The 17,923-nt window shown below is 34.2% G+C and overlaps 1 protein-coding gene across 1 annotated transcript; it reads left to right on the top strand.

Moving 5' to 3' along the window:
• Positions 1–237: 237 nt before the first annotated feature.
• On the top strand, positions 238–6,980 carry LOC119834668 (beta-1-syntrophin). Its single transcript, XM_038359099.1, has 7 exons — positions 238–966; positions 1,655–1,849; positions 2,215–2,432; positions 2,879–2,964; positions 3,165–3,421; positions 3,665–3,852; positions 4,293–6,980. Exons 1-7 carry the CDS (start codon positions 471–473, stop codon positions 4,398–4,400), a joined length of 1,548 nt encoding a protein of 515 aa, XP_038215027.1. The 5' UTR covers positions 238–470; the 3' UTR covers positions 4,401–6,980.
• Positions 6,981–17,923: the final 10,943 nt, after the last annotated feature.

The raw sequence follows: 17,923 nt of genomic DNA, 5'->3' as shown, positions 1-17,923 counted from the left end.
TGCATTGAGGTTACGGTATAACAGAGAAATTTGTTACCTGAACATTCAGTAGGAGTTTAAAACAACATGATAGTTTTGTTATCGTGTATTTATCATGCCTGTGCCTGTGATGTAGTTCAGAGTAACTAGTATATATTTAGTCTGTGATACAGTTTTATCCATAACCTGTATAAACTGTAGTATTCAGTATATTAGTGTATAATCTATGGTAGTATTCAAAGAATGAATGATATGAAATGTCAAAATTATGTTGTAATATTGATTGTGTAAATTATCGTGTATTTATTTAGGATTAGGATATTACGTGATTATATCTAATATCATTAATATTATATGTTGTATAGTCAACTTTGATTTACAGTGTTAACATAAAAATGGTTTGATGTAGATCACATACTGTTTTATACTTAAAATATAATTTTAATTGTAAGTGTTTACATAAATAAGCCAGACATTAATAAAAAGGAACTATGGTGGAAAACGGGGGATCTAGTGGTGGCAGTGAAAGTCCAAATGCAACCTGCGTACGATCGGGACTACTGGAAACCCTGGTTCGGGGTGTGTGGTATCGCGTCCACTGTTCCCTAGAGGACGACTATCTTAGCGTTTGTTTAGACGACGGATACGATGCAACTACTACTTTAAATGGTACTCTAAACAACAATAATGTTGAAACGCCCAACAGCGATTTCACAGAAGTCCCGGAGGCTATCGCTAACCAGAAGCGCGTGGTACAAGTAGTTAAATCTGACAACAATGGTCTTGGCATATCGATAAAAGGCGGTATAGAAAACAATATGCCCATTTTAATATCTAAAATATTTAAGGGCATGGCAGCAGACCTAACTGAACAATTGTATGTTGGTGATGCAATATTATCTGTTAATGGGGAAGATTTGAAGGATGCAACCCATGAAGAAGCTGTGAAAGCTCTTAAAAGGGCTGGAAAAATGGTCCAGTTGGAAGGTAATTGTGATGATTTAATAGTGTTGGCTCAATTTACACTACTAATAAAATTATTTGTGAGTGATTTTTCTTATCTTAAAATCATGAACTTTATTTACAGTTAAAAGTAGTTTATTACTTTCTTAATTCCTGGATAGGGTAATATTAAGTTAATAATGGCATATAATAAATCATTAAAAATCCTCAGTCTAGTCTTTTTCTAGTTTAATTTGTTCTGCCTGCTCTAATTTGACCCCTGTTTCATCACTTAACATCTATTATGAGTAATGAGCAAATTTAATTGCTTCAATGTTTTGACCTTATTATGATAAAGTGTGATGTGTGTGATGATTACACCATATGATTTTGTGTATGGGATGCGAGACAAATATGAAATTATTTTATGTTTCTCTGAGTTCAGTTATTTCTTTAAGTTTGCACTATGTTTTAACTTTCCAGGATTTACCCCTTATTAGAGACACCATCAATTGATGTAATAATATGGGATATCCTTTTTTTCAGCATTTTTTATCAAACTGGGCCGGGTAAATTCTTTAAGAATTGTTCTATATCCATCATAGTTTAGGATTTTGTCAACCACACCCAATTAATAATTTCAGATTGTGTACCATGTCCATATGAGTCCTGTAATTGCCACTTTATGTATTATATACAAGGAATTGACGGTACACATTTCATTTATTTTTAGTAAAATATCTGAGAGAAGTAACACCATACTTCCGGAAGGCCTCCATTATAAGTGAGGTCGGTTGGGAACTGCAGCGAGGGTACATGGTAGAGGCTCCACCTTCCCCGCCCTCGCCGCGACGACGCCGCGCCGACACAAGATATGTGCCGCTCTTAATGGCTTGTGTGGCAAAGAATCTACGACATCATGATCCAGGTAAATTTTGATTGTATATAGTGATCGTTAATTATGAATACACCCATCTATTCAACCCTGAACAGGGTAACGTTTGTAAAGTATGAATTATTACATATGCGGAATATGTATATTATAGCCTATGTTTCTCACTGAAGATGCAACTATTTTTGAAACTATTTTTGAAATTGGTCCAGTATTTGTAGTGTCAAAAAATAGAAACATATTTACCAGTAAATAATTCCTCTCTATAACATAAGTATAAAAAAATGTTATGTATATTAACAACAGCTATAGTAATTAAATGACACTAAAAATAAGAAATAATTTTTTCGATGTAACGCTTATCATACAACAAAGTTGTAACATAATCATGCATGGTGCAGAGGAGAGAACAATAGAGATCTACTCGCCGGACGGCGTGCACGCGCTGGCGTTGCGCGCGGCGTGCGGCAACACGGCGGCGGGGTGGCACCGCGCGCTGCACGCGGCGGCGCGGCGCGCGTGCCGGGCCGCGCTGGCGCGCGCGCGCCCGCGCCTGCGCCCGCTCATGGGCGACGTGCGCCACGCGGGCTGGCTCGCCCGCCGCCCGCCCAGTGAACATGTGAGATGGATTCACTTCGTTTATTTTTACGCTATAATAGGGTTATGTTTGCTATCATAATAACAATATACTTGCTTGACCATCGGTATTTTAATTTAACTTTTCCTTTGTTTCTGAATGTGTATTATCTTCCGAACGTGACATTGGCAGAATTGTGCATAAACAAAATTGCCACTCACCAAAAGAATTGAATTACTTGCTTCACGTAATGTTATCTGCCAGTTCATAGTAATAACATAACAATTGAAAATTGGCTTCCTATAATTACATTACAATAATTATACTGCAACTATTGCCAATCATAATTCTAAGTTAGAATAACTATTTTTAATTAACTAAATTTTTTTTTAATATTTCATCAAGTTATATCATATTTTTGGCGTATTTACGATAAATTAAAAGATTTTTATGTAATAGCAGCGGTACTATTATAATTTTCTATGCAGGTTGGCGCGTCTGCTGGTTCGGATGAATCGGACGAGGCCGAAGGCTGGGTACCGACCTTCGTTGCAATCACGGATCGGGAATTGAGGTATAATTTCTTCTGCTATGTATGAAAATTGTTATTAGGCATGTTAATAATCATTGAAGATCGGATCGAAAATTTAATTCAACGGTCAGTGATCTTTTCTCATTGTAAACATGTTGCACTTGATTGAAAATAAATAGATTTTGCTGTGTGTAGTTGTAAACATCTAGCGAGAACCCGTCTAACTCAAGCACAAATTACAGACTATACGAAGCAGCGCCCTGGTCGGCGGAGGCGTGGTGCGCGCCGAGCGAGTGCTTCGGCCTGGCCGCGACCCGGCTGGCGTGGTGGCGGCGCGGCGGCGCGGGCGCGGCGGCGCTGGGCGTGCGCGCCGGCACCGTGGCCGGCCTGGTCGTGCGCTCCCTGCGCGCCGACACGCCGCACGACCTGGCGGCGGTGGCGGGCGCGCTGGTCGACGGGGCGCACCACGCGGTGCGCGCGCAGCCCGAGTTCACTTTCCGTAAGTAATATGTGGCTGGTACAATTACAAAGCGCATATTTGTAAGCGTACTATGCGATTCTGAGTACTCTTTTAAAGTGTGTTTATATTGCCATTTTATTTTATAGTGACTTTTCACTTCTAAATTTTAATAAATAATGTCCTTATAGTGCCGCATATACATATAAGATTTCGAGGGGCAGATATATTTAAAATACATTCCGGTTAATAGTGTGTGTACTGATACAATGTGTGCGCGCGCAGGGTGTCGGTACCGCGGCGCGTGCGCGCGGCTGTCGCTGGGCGCGGGCGGCGTGTGCGTGTGGGAGGCGGCGGGCTCGCTGGGCCGCGGCGGCGCGCGCGCGCTGTACCGCCGCCCGCTGCACGCGCTGCGCGCCTCCGCCGACGACGACCGCGCCGCGCTCTGGCTGCACTTCGCCGACGACACGCTGGTACGTCAACTTGTATGAGTACTGTGTGTGGGTACAGGGTACTTGACTGTTCTTGCGTCATACAGTTCTTGATCCGTTTTCGCTTTCAACATATTTATACCAATATTATAAAGCTGAAGAGTTTGTTTTGAGGTCCGATTTGAAAAATTCTTTTAGTGTTAGATAGCCTATTTATTGAGGAAGGCTATTATGTACCACGGGCGAAGCCGGGGCGGACTAATATATATTTGCCTTAATTTTTTTTAATGTCCCTTTGAAGCTATTACTTTGTATTCTGACTGTATCGGAACTTGATAGATTTTTAATTCCGTGTGCCCGTTCAAACGTTAATTTCTAAACAGTCTGTTTATTTATATATTTGGTAATTTAAGAAGAATAGCATAAATTTGTTTTTAAATTATTTGTTGCGATGATTCACAAATTGGTTTGAATTCGAACAGGAGCTGGACATGGAGGGCAGCCCGAAGCCGGCGGTGTTCATCCTGCACAACCTGCTGTCGGCGCGCGTGCACTCGCTGCCGGGCGAGGCGGCGTCGCAGCCGCTATAGCCCGAGGACGCGGACGCCGCCGACGCGTTCGCGCCGCTCTTCTGAGCCGCCCCGCCCCGCCCCGCCCCGCCCCGCCCCGCCCTGCCGCGAGCCGCCGCGGACGATACCGCATATTGGTCCTTCGAGACTTTTATCATCTGTAACGGTTTATTGTTATTGCTTCGAACGTTTAAACCGTTAGAGACGTTAACGAAGGACCAATATTTTGCGATATAGTCGTTGGACCTTCGAAGACGTTAAAGCTAGTGCTATAGCTGCGATGCTGCCTATTGGTCCTTCGAGGGTCTGAATGTCTTTAATGTAATGGCTGCGTTATTGAAAGACTTCAAGGATCCAATTGGTTGGTCCTTCTAGGATATATATTCTGTATTCAATCTACGTGTATAATGCGCGTAAGACTGCTTTAACATCAACTGGCAATTTATATTAATTGGAACGGGTTTTGGGTGTGTGAGATTGAATGAATGAACGTCATTTATAAGATCGCAGGTTAAGAACCCTTCACCCAGCTTGTTAATGGGTAAAATTTACTTTATTTCAAATTAAATAAATCAATAAAGATATTGCAAATAGGTTGCCAAAACAACTGTATGAGTTTAGTGTACAACATCACATGGTGATAACGCTTAATTAAGGGGTGGCTTTTTTTAAGATAAATAGTTGATCAGAAATTTTGTCGGCATGTGGGTTATCATTGAAAAGCTCTTTTGGTTTCTTTTTAAAATTAATTAATTTTTGGGTGCATAAGAGGCATCGGTGGACAGATCTGTTAAATTCGAATTTAGGTTAAAAGTAAGATCGTTCTATACTGGTTTCTTAGACTATTAATAATTGCTGGAATTCCCTATCTCCACATTGGGTAACAAAGTTAGAATTGAAGAATCCATAAATATTTGACATCTTATCTACAAAATAAATCGAATAAAAAAATTGTTTCTACATTAACATCATCGATTTATATTATACACAAACATTAAACGTAATTCTATGTTATAAAGAATTTTAAACACTCCTTGCAAATACATTGACGTGCATATCTAATACATACACCCTAAACAATTCCTATTGACAAAGCCAACGCGGTATTTAATGTCAAATTTACATTTGGCGCTCAGCTTTATATCCTATGAATGGCGGCTTTTTTGAGCGTCTGCGAGAGATATTTAATAGTTGATTGTCTCAACTGTTTATTAAAACGATGTCTCTGGTGTAGAAAATATAGTAAATCGAAATCCACTCAGATGGGATTTTTTTTACAACTCTATCGCTGTAGTTAAATCTTTATAATTCTATGGCAATAAGGATTGATAATCTGGGGCAATAAATATGTTTTCTCAATTAAAAACACTTGATAGGTATTTTTTTTTTTTTGTAATTTTTCCAAGTTATTGCCCCAATTTTTTTTAAACAGTTTTTTTCTATATCGTGATATTAGTTATATTTTTAATCACCGATACAAACCGGGTTTCATTCTTTTATTCGATTTGCGTCGTTACTGTTTTTTAAACTAATTGTCAATTAATCATAAATCATTTTTTTAGCTTTAATAAATAAATACCGGTTATTTTTCTATATGTGTCTTCATACTAAATAGTAGGGAAAGGCACGGTCAGGTATTGCTAAAGACACGTATTCAATCAGTGAGTTTACAGTTTGATAAATAAATAAAAAACAAAAAATGTTTCCAATTTTGTCTTGAACGGGTAAGATAAAATTCTCCCAAAGAATGAATCTCTTTAACATTTTATTATTTAGTTATAATACCCTTATATTGTACGACGTGTTGATTATAATATTATATTTTTTATAATTTATTTGTTGTATATATACATTAGACGTAGAATTTATACATTCCCAGAATGTAGAGTAGATTTGCTTTAATAATTATAATTATGTAATAATCGTAGGTGTGTAATCTCATGTATAATTTAGGATTTCAATTTTTACATAAAAGTACTGCATAATGATTTTACGATGCGGCGTAATATGTGTAAACGTAGGTGTTTTTTGTTAAATTTTATCATTATTTATGATTTTTTCAATATAATCATGTATAAATATTTCTCTAGTCTTCGGCGTAAATAAGGCAATAGCTAGAGATTTGAGTATGTGGCTATGATTAAGTAATTGATATACAAACTTGGTTCGATAAGTGTAAGGACTTATACAGTAGGTGAAGGTTTTTATTGTATAGATGTACTGTAGCTTGTTATGTTTTGTTATGATTTTGAAAATAATATTATTCGTCTTAATTAATCGCACTTAATTATTTATGATATGTATTAACAAGGAAAAGACTGTTGCTGTCAAATTGAGCCAATTACATTCCTTCTTTTATTTCATTATCGTGGAAAATAATTGTATTAAAAGTAATATTAATTTATAATATTTGTAGCGCAATACGAATTATATTCTGTTGTAATATCGATCCAAAATAAAGTTTATTAGTTCTCATAGTTTAGGTAAATATCTTATCTCGTAAGCTACTTACGAGTGGCTCAATTTGACAACGACAGTCGTACATAAATATAATCGAACAAATTTATTTTTGTAAGTATTAATAAAATGGCGTCGGTCAGGACATGGATACATATATGATAATTGAAATTGCTCTTAATTTATTATTGCTTCGCTTCAATATTCTTATTTATCTTCGACGCTCACTCTTTCTCTAACCTTATTATTGATTAGATTTACGTTAAAACATTAATACCTAATCAATTGCAAATACTATAAATTGTGGATGTAATGCAATTTTTTTCTGAACTTTATCAAAACAAATTTATTAAATACTAGCAAACTCGGCGAACTCCGTTTCGCCACCAGATGGCTTCGTTTTTCCCGCTTTTCTGTTGAAATTTTTCCGGAATTTTCTTTGCTATAAACCTCACGACGCCCAAGACCTTTCCAACGAATGCAAAACCGTGGAAATCGGTTGGTGCGTTCTGGAGTTATAGCGTCAGGAAGGAAAACCCGACTTATTTTTATATAGTAGATTTTTTATTACCTTTATACTTAACTTTCTAATATCAAGTTTCTAATAATATGTGACTGTATACGTTAAAATTTGGCACTTAGCAATTTTTATAATGCGAGTTAGTATTCAGAATTATCGAGTTACCGCATCGATTTAGCATTCTATAACAATACTTAATGTAACACTTGTCTAGCTTATCGAAAATATATTTTATTATTGTATCGTTGTACTACGGAAGCGACGCTGCGTGTTCAATGTGTGTAATTGTTTTATTAATCTGTATAACAGCATATTCATAAGTGCTGTCGCTTACGTGATACATCGACTATTTTAGCATTCATATCGAAAGTAATCATAGTTACCTTTATCTTATCTTCTAAGTAAATTTGGCTTCCACCAACTGACAAGCAATAGCCTTTTGATACGCATTAGGTATATGTAAACTACGCTGTTTTGTTTGACTTAAAATGCGCGTTACAATTAAACCGCATTATAAAGCAACCAATAGCAGTAAAGCAAACGCGCAATTACATTTTTCATCCTAATGAATTTTGAAATTCGAATGTTTGCAGTATTCCAGCCGACAGTGGCCAGTTTGTGGTGGAGCGTTTAGACTCTTAAGACTTCTTAATCTATGAACTGTGTTGCCATATCAATTACCGGGAACCTTATACATATGTAACAAGACTATACTCTTGTATCTATTAGGATTTCTATTGATGACATTCCTCTGTATACAATTTATTAATTCTAATTTTAAATTTTTACCACGTATATTAATTAGTGATCTGGATATTTTGTGTATAATATGAATTGCTTTGGGAATTGTTTGTGGTGATATTTGTTAACTTTTAAAAACACTAATGCATACATTGTATAACACTTGGATAATATATGTAATATTTGTATTTTCTATGATAAACTAATAAAAAAATTAAAATTATTTGACATTTTGTCTATGCGTAATTTTAATTCTGCAAAATGCAACTGGATAAAATTTTTGAATTATTTATTTCATAAAAAGTTCCTGTAAGCAATTCATAAGTGTACATTCTATTTCTTGAACAATAAAACAATACATTTAAACTTGGCTTAACTTTGGAATACATAATCACACGTGTTTAATATCTATTGTATACACTTTATTATTCACATTATAAAAATAGACCAAATATTTCATTTGTACGATTCGCTATCTACTCAAATTTATTAGTCAGTATATAAAGGAATTTTAAACCATATTCCACATTTACAAATTAAATTATTGTTTTATTGATCATACATTCTCTGAATTAATGAATTTCGTAACCAAAATCGCAGCCAATGATCGCATAAATAATAATAAATTATAGGTATTTTTAAGTTAGTAATCTTGTTTTATTGTTAATTTTATTATTATTGTGTCACTGCCTTTAAGTGTTTTTGTTAGTTATTAAACTATATTTTTAATTATGTCGTAGAAACACATTATACTAACATTTTATACACACGTTTATTAAAATCCCTTTTTTCATTATTTTTCTAGCAACTTACGTACCTTATTAATTTTTACCTCATGTGATCTATTGGTATGTGTGATTTCGTCAATATTTAGATCTGTCATTATTCATTAAAACAACGAAGAAAACAGTTGGTTTTTATTTATATTCCTTCCAACAAATTATCTTGTATTATATTTATTTCTTCGTAAAATTGAGACTAATTTTCTTTTTAAATTTGCGGTCCACGTAGATTTATTTTTGTAATACAATATCCGAGATTAAGGAAAATATAGTATTAAATACCTGAGTTAAAACAAACTCGGGATAGATAAATTGCAATCTGATTCTAGGAACAGACTAGCTTTAATTCAGGTCTGCGTTTCATCGGGTCGAGTGCGGCGCTCATGTGCTGCCCGTCTGAGAGCCCTTAGTGTCCACTCCAATAGTCTCCATGACAACCTATAAACAAAACCTCTCTGCCATATTCCATTAATCGATTTTACACTCTATTTTTATTCCGTTAAGAGTTAATTTATATCTGTCTCAATACTTCTAAAAGCCTTTTCGTGTTACTTTATTACGGGCGGTATTGTTTCGTGATTCTTTAAAGTGTTGTATGATGATCAGCTCGGTTATTTTTAGATTTGCGATGTAGAAGTCTGATGATTGTGTTTGTCGTCTTTGAAAACTTTTCCCGATTAATCCTTGTAAAAACTAGGTAAAACTAATATGTACGTATAATATATTTGTATTACTAATAAGGTATTTTAATACTGCAAACACAAACATTGTAATACTATGCAAACATGAAACAATTTTAGGTTTGAATGTAGTCATTCATGTCTAAACGATGTCGCGGCCTGGTGTAGGTAGTATCAAAAATGGATCGAAGGTTACTATCCCTATTGTTGTATATTTTGTAAGACAGCAAACCCTTTAGTTAGTAGACAATGCTCTCTTCAACTTGTATAAAGAAGATAAAAAAAATTCTTTAAATTCTTTCTTACAATATATTAATACTCTTATACAAATAATAATAAAAAGCTGAATGTTTGTTTGTTTAAGCGCACTAATCGCGTTAACGTGTTGAATTTTAAAATAAATGTGTGTCTAAAAGACTTCCAAAGTCTGGTTTTATATAAATGTAATTGTTTTTCTTCGTCGTCTTCCATATCACGTAATCTATAGCTATAGGAGAATTAATTAACCCGTAATCGGTCTAATGTAGTTTCTCGGTCGAAACGACCGCAGTGTGGTGCTTAATATAGATTGCTTTACTTTAGAATTTAGCCGGTAACCAATTAATAGTAGCTGGTCACTTCACGTTCGTAGGATTTATAAATTCGCTTTAAATATAGTGTCACGGATGATTTGCAAGTGATGTCTGCAATCGACGTTTCCAGAATGGATGATAATTTAGTGGCTTTATGGAACTTCAGAACATCTTTATTCTCAAAGTTTATCTGAGATTATGAATATAACGTTTAATTTTTAATAATTCGTTCGTTAGGGATGTAGCTGCTTATTTAATATTTGTAGATTGTTTTGGTTCCATTAATAAATTGTGCTATGATAAAAGCTGATTCAAATGTCACTCCATATTATTATAGTTTTGTAGATAAACTTTGTTTGTGTTTTTGAAAATAATGTGTAGCTATTCGAAAAGCATTTATTAAATTGAAATCGTTATGAACGTTAGGTCTCATATTCAAAACGTTTTATCGCATGTTATATGAAAATCAGTGCAGCTATTTACTGGGAATTACGTGAATAGTGATAGAATAGGTTGCCTTATGTAAAGTAAGTAGGTAACTATGCTTTCATATTGTTGGTCGCATTTTGCAATTTTCCGCTTAGCTTCCTCGCAACTTTAGTGCTAGCATGTAGCTTTATGACGTAAAAGAAGATTTATTGTTTCTTGCTACAAATTATTGTATGTTTTGTACGTATGGTGAATCACTTAATAAATGCTTGTTGGATTACGCTGAACAATGTGGATGTGTTCTCATATCTAGCTGAGTTAAATGTTTAAAAATTTAAAATGTGTCAGCTGACTTCGTGTATTTGTATTTGAACGAACCCAGATGCTTTTGTTTGTGTCCACACACATAAGATATTCATGGTAAACGTGTCATGATTTCTTATGTTTCGATTTTAATGATTAAGTGTGATATATAAAGTAAGCTTACCTACTTGGAGGCGTAGATTTAGTCTGATAGATTAGCGATAGCGAACGTAGATTCAATATGTACCTTGCAAATTGAATCTTGGCTCTAAAAATTAAAACTTAACAAATTCTAGAGGCACGATTCATGATCGCCTATAAAAAAAAAAAAAAAATTCTTTATTTGTTTCAAAAAGTTTCACATGATATAGATATATATATATATTGCATTGAACCCCACACTAGGATCCCCTGTGTTGTGAGGCTCAATCTCTTTCATCGTATTACATAAAAAAGTAAATATTTAATTATTACATGCCATTTTGAGTATTGAGTGTGAGTGAATGTGTGTATGTGTGTGTGAGTGTGTGTGTATGTGTTTGTATGAGTGATTATATTCATATTAATAGTAAGTTAATGTTTAAGTTTAATCAAGAAATTATTGTAACGAGGTTTTCAGTTTCTAAGTAGTCTAGATTAAATAGCCAATTTGTAACAAATTTTTTACAGCGGAACTTAGTCATAGGATAGATATTGAGCTTTTTGTTCAATTTTGAGTATAAGTATGGTCCCATGAATATAAACGCCTTGCTACCGAAAGACATATTAACGCTATATTTTCCCCACGTCGGTTTTCTGCGTGAGCGCTCGTTCTTTATAATTGTGTGTGGAGCTATTTTATGAAATTTTAATATTACTGCTAATATGTACAGCTGACGCACCGATAGGATACCAGCCTCTTGATACAGTTCTTTGGTTGGATGTCTTAGATTCTTTATATTATAAAACATATATTTAATAAAAACTTTTAAAATTTACTACAATGAATCACATTTTTTAATATTCATTGGCAATTTGAAGCAAAGTAATTTGTTATCTCGATTCGTAATGATCCTATTTGTAATTGCAATGGATATAATTGTATTTGAGGCATAGTCGATACAAATCACTCCTCTAATTAGTTCGAAGCTTAAATGAAATTGATTCAATTTCCCAATCAATTAATTTCAGAAACACTGCTCGTTTTTCAAGCGACGCTGTTCCCATTCCGCACTAAGTTATTTTTCAAAGAATTACTGACATAAAGAGGAAAATTTCGTTTCTTGTTCAACGGACAATTTATGTAATGGAAGCTCTTTAAAGTGTAGTGTAATTTAAAAATAAGAAAATTATCTGTTTAGGGGCAGAAAGGTTTAATTATAATATACATAAACGGGTAAAAGAAATGAATTTCCTAGTCTGGCACATTCAAATGCTAGCCAATAAAAATTGCTATTTAACTAAGTAGAATTCGTAAGATTGCCTCTTCAATGCAGTGGCTGCGGGAATGAAGCAATTAATTAGTAGTTCTGTTCGTTTAACGAAGACTGCTTTTTGGTATATTATGGGTAGGTAGTTCTCTTTTGTCGCAATCGTTTAAAAATTGAAATATATGGACAGTATGTTCACACACTTTTGATCGGGCAATTTAGAACGAGTACCTCACTATAAGGATTCAAATGTGTAAGATGTATAAATAGAACATTTGAAAGTAAAGTAAGTATGTATTTTGTTAGAAATGTAATAATTTAAAATTGAACGTGATGTCATGTGATTTCGAAGGTGTGTCGTGTGAGTGTCTCTTAAACTTAGTTCTTCTTCGATGTTGCTTTTTTGTTAAACACCGGCCAATACAATAATAATAATAAATATTCATACATATTCATACCCTCATAGGAGGCCTGAGTCCCAGCAGTTGGAACATATATGGGCTGATGATGATGATGATGAATAAATATTCATATCTTTATTTTGCCAAAACCTTATACCTTACATAACTATCTACATATTTGCTTCTTAAAGTAGAAAAACTCTGCCACAATCTTTAAAATAATACTCTAAAAACAATTATCCGCTAATTCCACTACACCTAACTGCTATTATTTTTGTTCATAGAGTTTTTAAACCTGAAAATGTGAAAATATTAGCATTCCCTTAAGTTGCAAATAAAAATTATGGTTTTTTACCAGCTCATACCGGGTTTTTCATACTGAACAGAATACAGATCTCATAATTATAGAAATGAATTGAATCCGAAGATGTAGATTCCCAATACCTTTTACCCAGATAATGTGACATCGTTTTCTTAAGAATTTAAGGGGCACTTGGAATGCTCGTATATAAGTCTCGTATTAAACGTGCCCAAGTGGTGTCGTCAGCTACCCTTGAAGGAATTTTGAATTAATGTCTACCAATCGCAATTCGTGATTACCTGAAAGGGAAAGGACCGGCTGTGTCGATCGTGACTTAATTAGGACGAACAAAAATTTACCTTCGAGTACTTCAGCTCTTTCCAGTGAAATGGAAAGTTTTGACATGAAATATATATATATATATATATATATATATATATATATATATATATATATATATATATATACGTATTTCTGTTCGTTCTTCTTTTATCTATTGACAAATGTGAACATTTAAACGTATATAACGAATATCTAACGGCAAGAAATTTACGACACTACACAAATACTTGATACAAAGGGTTTTTGGCAACAATTTCGATTTGAAATACAAAAATACATTTGTATAATATGATATTCCGAATTCATATTGATAAGTTTCTTTATTTACAACGGCAAAACAAGCGTAAAACTTTGATTGAGTTTGATGTATGAATACGGTGGGAACTTAAATGGAGCTGATTTAAATGGTAACCCTCTATTTGAGTTGGGGCGATCTCGCACCTGGGCGCGAGGCTTAGGGAAAGGATGCTAAATAAATATTTTCAAAATGGAAAGGATAAAGGGCACGGACGAGCGATAAGTTTTCCGAGGCACCGTGAACAAGCAATCCAGTTTGCGTAGGTCCCGACAACATTTCTAATTAAGCAATTTGCTTCTATTCGGAAAATTGAGCGGAAAAACTTGGCTCTTTCGCGTATTTTAATAGATGATTAAGGCGTAATTACGATGTTTGTAAGTGTATGTTAATAAAATTAAGCAGGTCAGTGTTAAATATAACGTTTCTTTGAATGTTTTCCATTGTTTTGTTTAAAAATATGACCTAGTTTTATTTCTTAATTGAGTCGAATGTTATAAATGTGCAAATAGGTTTGTGAAGTTGGATTTTTTAACCCTTTCATATAACTATGTTATACTAATAACTATCAATTGCAGCTGTGTATCTGTGTACTTATTGTTATTAACATTAATTAATGATACAAATGTATAAATAAATAAATTACAAAACATTCGGAGACTACCGTATTTCGCATTCAACTCTTCTATTTCCTTATCAGACGGAGATAGCAATCTGCATTGTTCAACTGCATTTTGAATTCCCGTCGGATCGGGTTCACGTGCGCTATCCACGCAATTCCGTGTTCCGAACACAGTTAATATTTGTACCTAAGGTCAATAGAAACAACGTAAGTTATTGACGTTGAGACAACAAGCTCAGCTATGACTTAGTGTGCACTGTTAGATACATAAATTGTACACGTGGTATATATAGATTATATAGAAAGTTGCTACACCTTTATTTTTGTCTTAGAAGATGGATATTTATTTTATAGTCGATAATAATCATGACCAATAGTTTTCGGGCTCCAAATTACTAAACCAATTTTCATCGCTTGCCATGAGAGAGAAATACAAAATAAAACATGTGACTGCACTGTGTCAGAGCGTGCCTACTCTATGGGGATTGTGTCCAAACACGGGGGAATCCCCTGGATGCAATTTGCAAATTGGTACAGAACTTAAGAAGAAAAACAAAAGGTTTTGACATATGATGACTTATTTCCATCCTCATATTTCTTCTTACTGCCAGTTACCCGAATTTATTTGCGTCACATGGGACATTCTTCCTATATAGATGTTTTTATAGTGGTGAATGCATGTACAATGACCAAGGCCTTAGGGGAGAGAATGCTTTTTTTCATAGATTGCCACGGCCCGTGGGGAAAGAGTCGTGGTTTATGTTGGATTCTGACAGACTAAAACCCCACTATGTTTCGTCTAGCCGCTTTAGTGAAGGGGTCACGGGGGCTGGCAATTCGTCCGCGACCCGGGGAAAGATCCTTGAGTTATATCGAACTCCTACTGCGACAGTAGCCCACCGACTAATTTCCACTGTGTTCCGTCTAGTCTCTGTGACACTGACTGAGTCGCGTATTGTGTAGAATTCATCTGCGCCCTCCCCATCCCCCCAGACTCTACACGAGATTAATACTGATTCTAGTAGTGACAGTACCAAAAATATCATTAGTTTACTATCGTAAAAAAATGCTCTTACAAATAATTTAACATTAAATGATACCCTGCTTCGTATACCTACATATTATATAGGATTTAATTTAAATGATATGCTATATTCACCTAAAATATATTTTATTTTCTAAATTTACAAAATAACGAACGGATTATTAGTACACAACATCTATATTTCACTAATCATAATCCTGTTATTAATAAAATTCCTTATTGAATCTGATAACAATCGCTTTCAGTATCTCCTTCCAAGAAAAAAGTATATCTACCGATGTTTTTATAAAAAAGTTCATCAGGTAAAATAACAGAAAAGAAATTTCTGAAGATAAATTTTGTTAAAAGAACTTTATTAAAAAACTAGCTGCGCCCCGCGGCTTATCCCGCGTAAGTCCGTATCCCGTAGGAATATCGGAATGAAAGTAGCCTTCACGTTATTCCAGTTGTCCAAACTTTCGCATTTATAGTATTAGTAGGAAGTAGGATATAACAGAAATAGCGTTTTGTTGTTTTCCTTCCAAACTTCCAAAATCAGAAAACAACGTACCTATAACATTTAAATATCTATTATTAAATTTTTAACTACCTCAAATCGCATATGAATTTGTGAGATACGTATAAACAAACTTTTGAAAGTGAAATGCTTCTTCTCTAATGGGTACCGAAATTATATTAAAAATTTTCCGAGCAAGCTTCTTAGCAAAAATGTAAGTCCGCCAACTAGGCAATCCTATTATTTCTTTGTTCCAGCCCACAGCGAATATAAGATATAAAGCAGGGATTTCTCGCAGTTGTAATAAGCTTTTGGTTATTCTCGAAAGATCCACTCATGTATCTCGAAAACTCGACATAAGTAGAGCAGTGCTGAATTGCCTCGTTTTTTGGGATAGATGTTGGAGAATTAAAATCTTGATTTCAAAGATAATTGTATACCATTTCATCCATAAGTCGACATTAAATGTTCTATGTGAAAAGGTAAAACTGAGTATGTTTATTTACTTAAATTTCTTACTATAAAGCTTCTGAAAACATAATAAAAATTAAGTTTGTACATGGAAATTACATTTTCACCCGTATCTCGTGAATATTATAGCCTATAGCACTATTATAGCCTAGCACTCAGGTATCACGTATTCAATGGCTTTAAATAATTAGTATGTAAACTTATGCACATTATCCAAATATATACCTACTTATTGCTTAATAAGCAGGTACCTACATATTTATTATATCTTCTTTTAAAGCAAAAGCAAAAGCGAGGCAAAAAATAATTCAAGCAAACTGTAATATTATTTTTGATGTAGGTTTTTCACTTATAACATCTAATTGCTTGTGCTCCGACTAAGGAAATAAACAAGAATAATAAATTCAGTGGAGCAGACTTATCTGTCGTTGTGTATCTTGTAAGTTGTCATTTTAACAGATATTATTTTTCATTCGCGATAGCACAGTTCTGCATTGCTTGTTTTTAAAGTTGTTTCGAAATAGCAAGATGTACAAATGAATGGAGGAGGATTTTAAATACCTATATTATTATTATACTCAATTGTATATTACTATATAAATAAACATATTACTGCAATGCACAATCTGACCTTAATGTTTAATTGCAAAATATATTTTATAATTGTAATATTAATAAATAATTTGACATCTTTAGAAGAAGTAATAGTGTAGGTTAATTATTATGCAGAACTAGCTGCGCCCCGCGGTTATACCTGCGTAAGTCCGTATCCCGTAGGAATATCGGGATAAAAAGTTATATGTTATTTCAGTTGTCCAGCTGTCTACGTACCAAATTTCATTGTAATCGGTTTTGTAGGTTTTGCGTGAAAGAGTAACAAACACACACCTCCTTTCAAACTGTCGCATTTGTAATATTATTAATATTGTTTAAGTAGGAAGTAAGATAGGATATACGTATTGAAAACAATAAATCGCTTTGAGAATCGAATTTGTCATACTAAAATCGTTTAATGACCAAAACTGTCAACGATGTCTGCTCTCGCGTGTCTGTCTGGTCGGGTCGCGCACTCGGTGATGACGGCTTTTCCCTCGCTCGCTCTGCGCGCCGCGCCTTTTAGGCGCTTTAGATATTCCGTTTTAGTCAATCTTATCGTGATAACTTTTAAACTATTAGTCCAAATTACTTAGTGTAAGAGACAAAGTTTATCTACATTCAATACGTAAAGTGACAGATGTATCAATTTCCATAAAAGTTCGATAAATATTCTAAAATGTGCATTGTTAAAAAAATATATAATTAAATTGTATGTTTCATTAAATTATAAAAAAAATCCTTTAAATATAAAAACTTGTTATGTTATTCTGATATCAACGCTATATTACTGCAAAGTTTCATGAAAATCCGTTCAGTAGTTTTTGCGTGAAAGAGCAACAAACACACACACATTCTTACAAACTTTCGCATTTATAATATTAGTAGGATTATCAAAAATACAAGCAAACCAATGTGTGGGAGAACTGATCCATTGAAAATAGAAAAAAAACTACACCAGCTATTATGTCATAAACAAGTAATATTAATGTATAATAATATCAAAAACAGAATGGAAAGAACTTTATGCTAATACTGTTCGCGGTCGTTCTGTTGGCCAAGACCGAATTTAAAATAACGCTAA

The sequence above is a fragment of the Zerene cesonia genome, chromosome 19 (assembly GCF_012273895.1).
Source record: "Zerene cesonia ecotype Mississippi chromosome 19, Zerene_cesonia_1.1, whole genome shotgun sequence".
NCBI lineage: Eukaryota > Metazoa > Arthropoda > Insecta > Lepidoptera > Pieridae > Zerene > Zerene cesonia.
Note: the sequence above shows the minus strand (reverse complement) of the source record. Positions and strands in the feature narration are given on the sequence as shown.

Excerpts from the sequence above, each read along its gene's own strand:
- LOC119834668 (XM_038359099.1), top strand. The coding sequence starts at position 471 with ATGGTGGAAAACGGGGGATCTAGTGGTGGCAGTGAAAGTCCAAATGCA. Across the intron at positions 967-1,654 it reads AAAAATGGTCCAGTTGGAAG|TAAAATATCTGAGAGAAGTA; the intron begins GTAATTGTGATG and ends ATTTATTTTTAG. Across the intron at positions 2,433-2,878 it reads GCCGCCCGCCCAGTGAACAT|GTTGGCGCGTCTGCTGGTTC; the intron begins GTGAGATGGATT and ends TTTTCTATGCAG.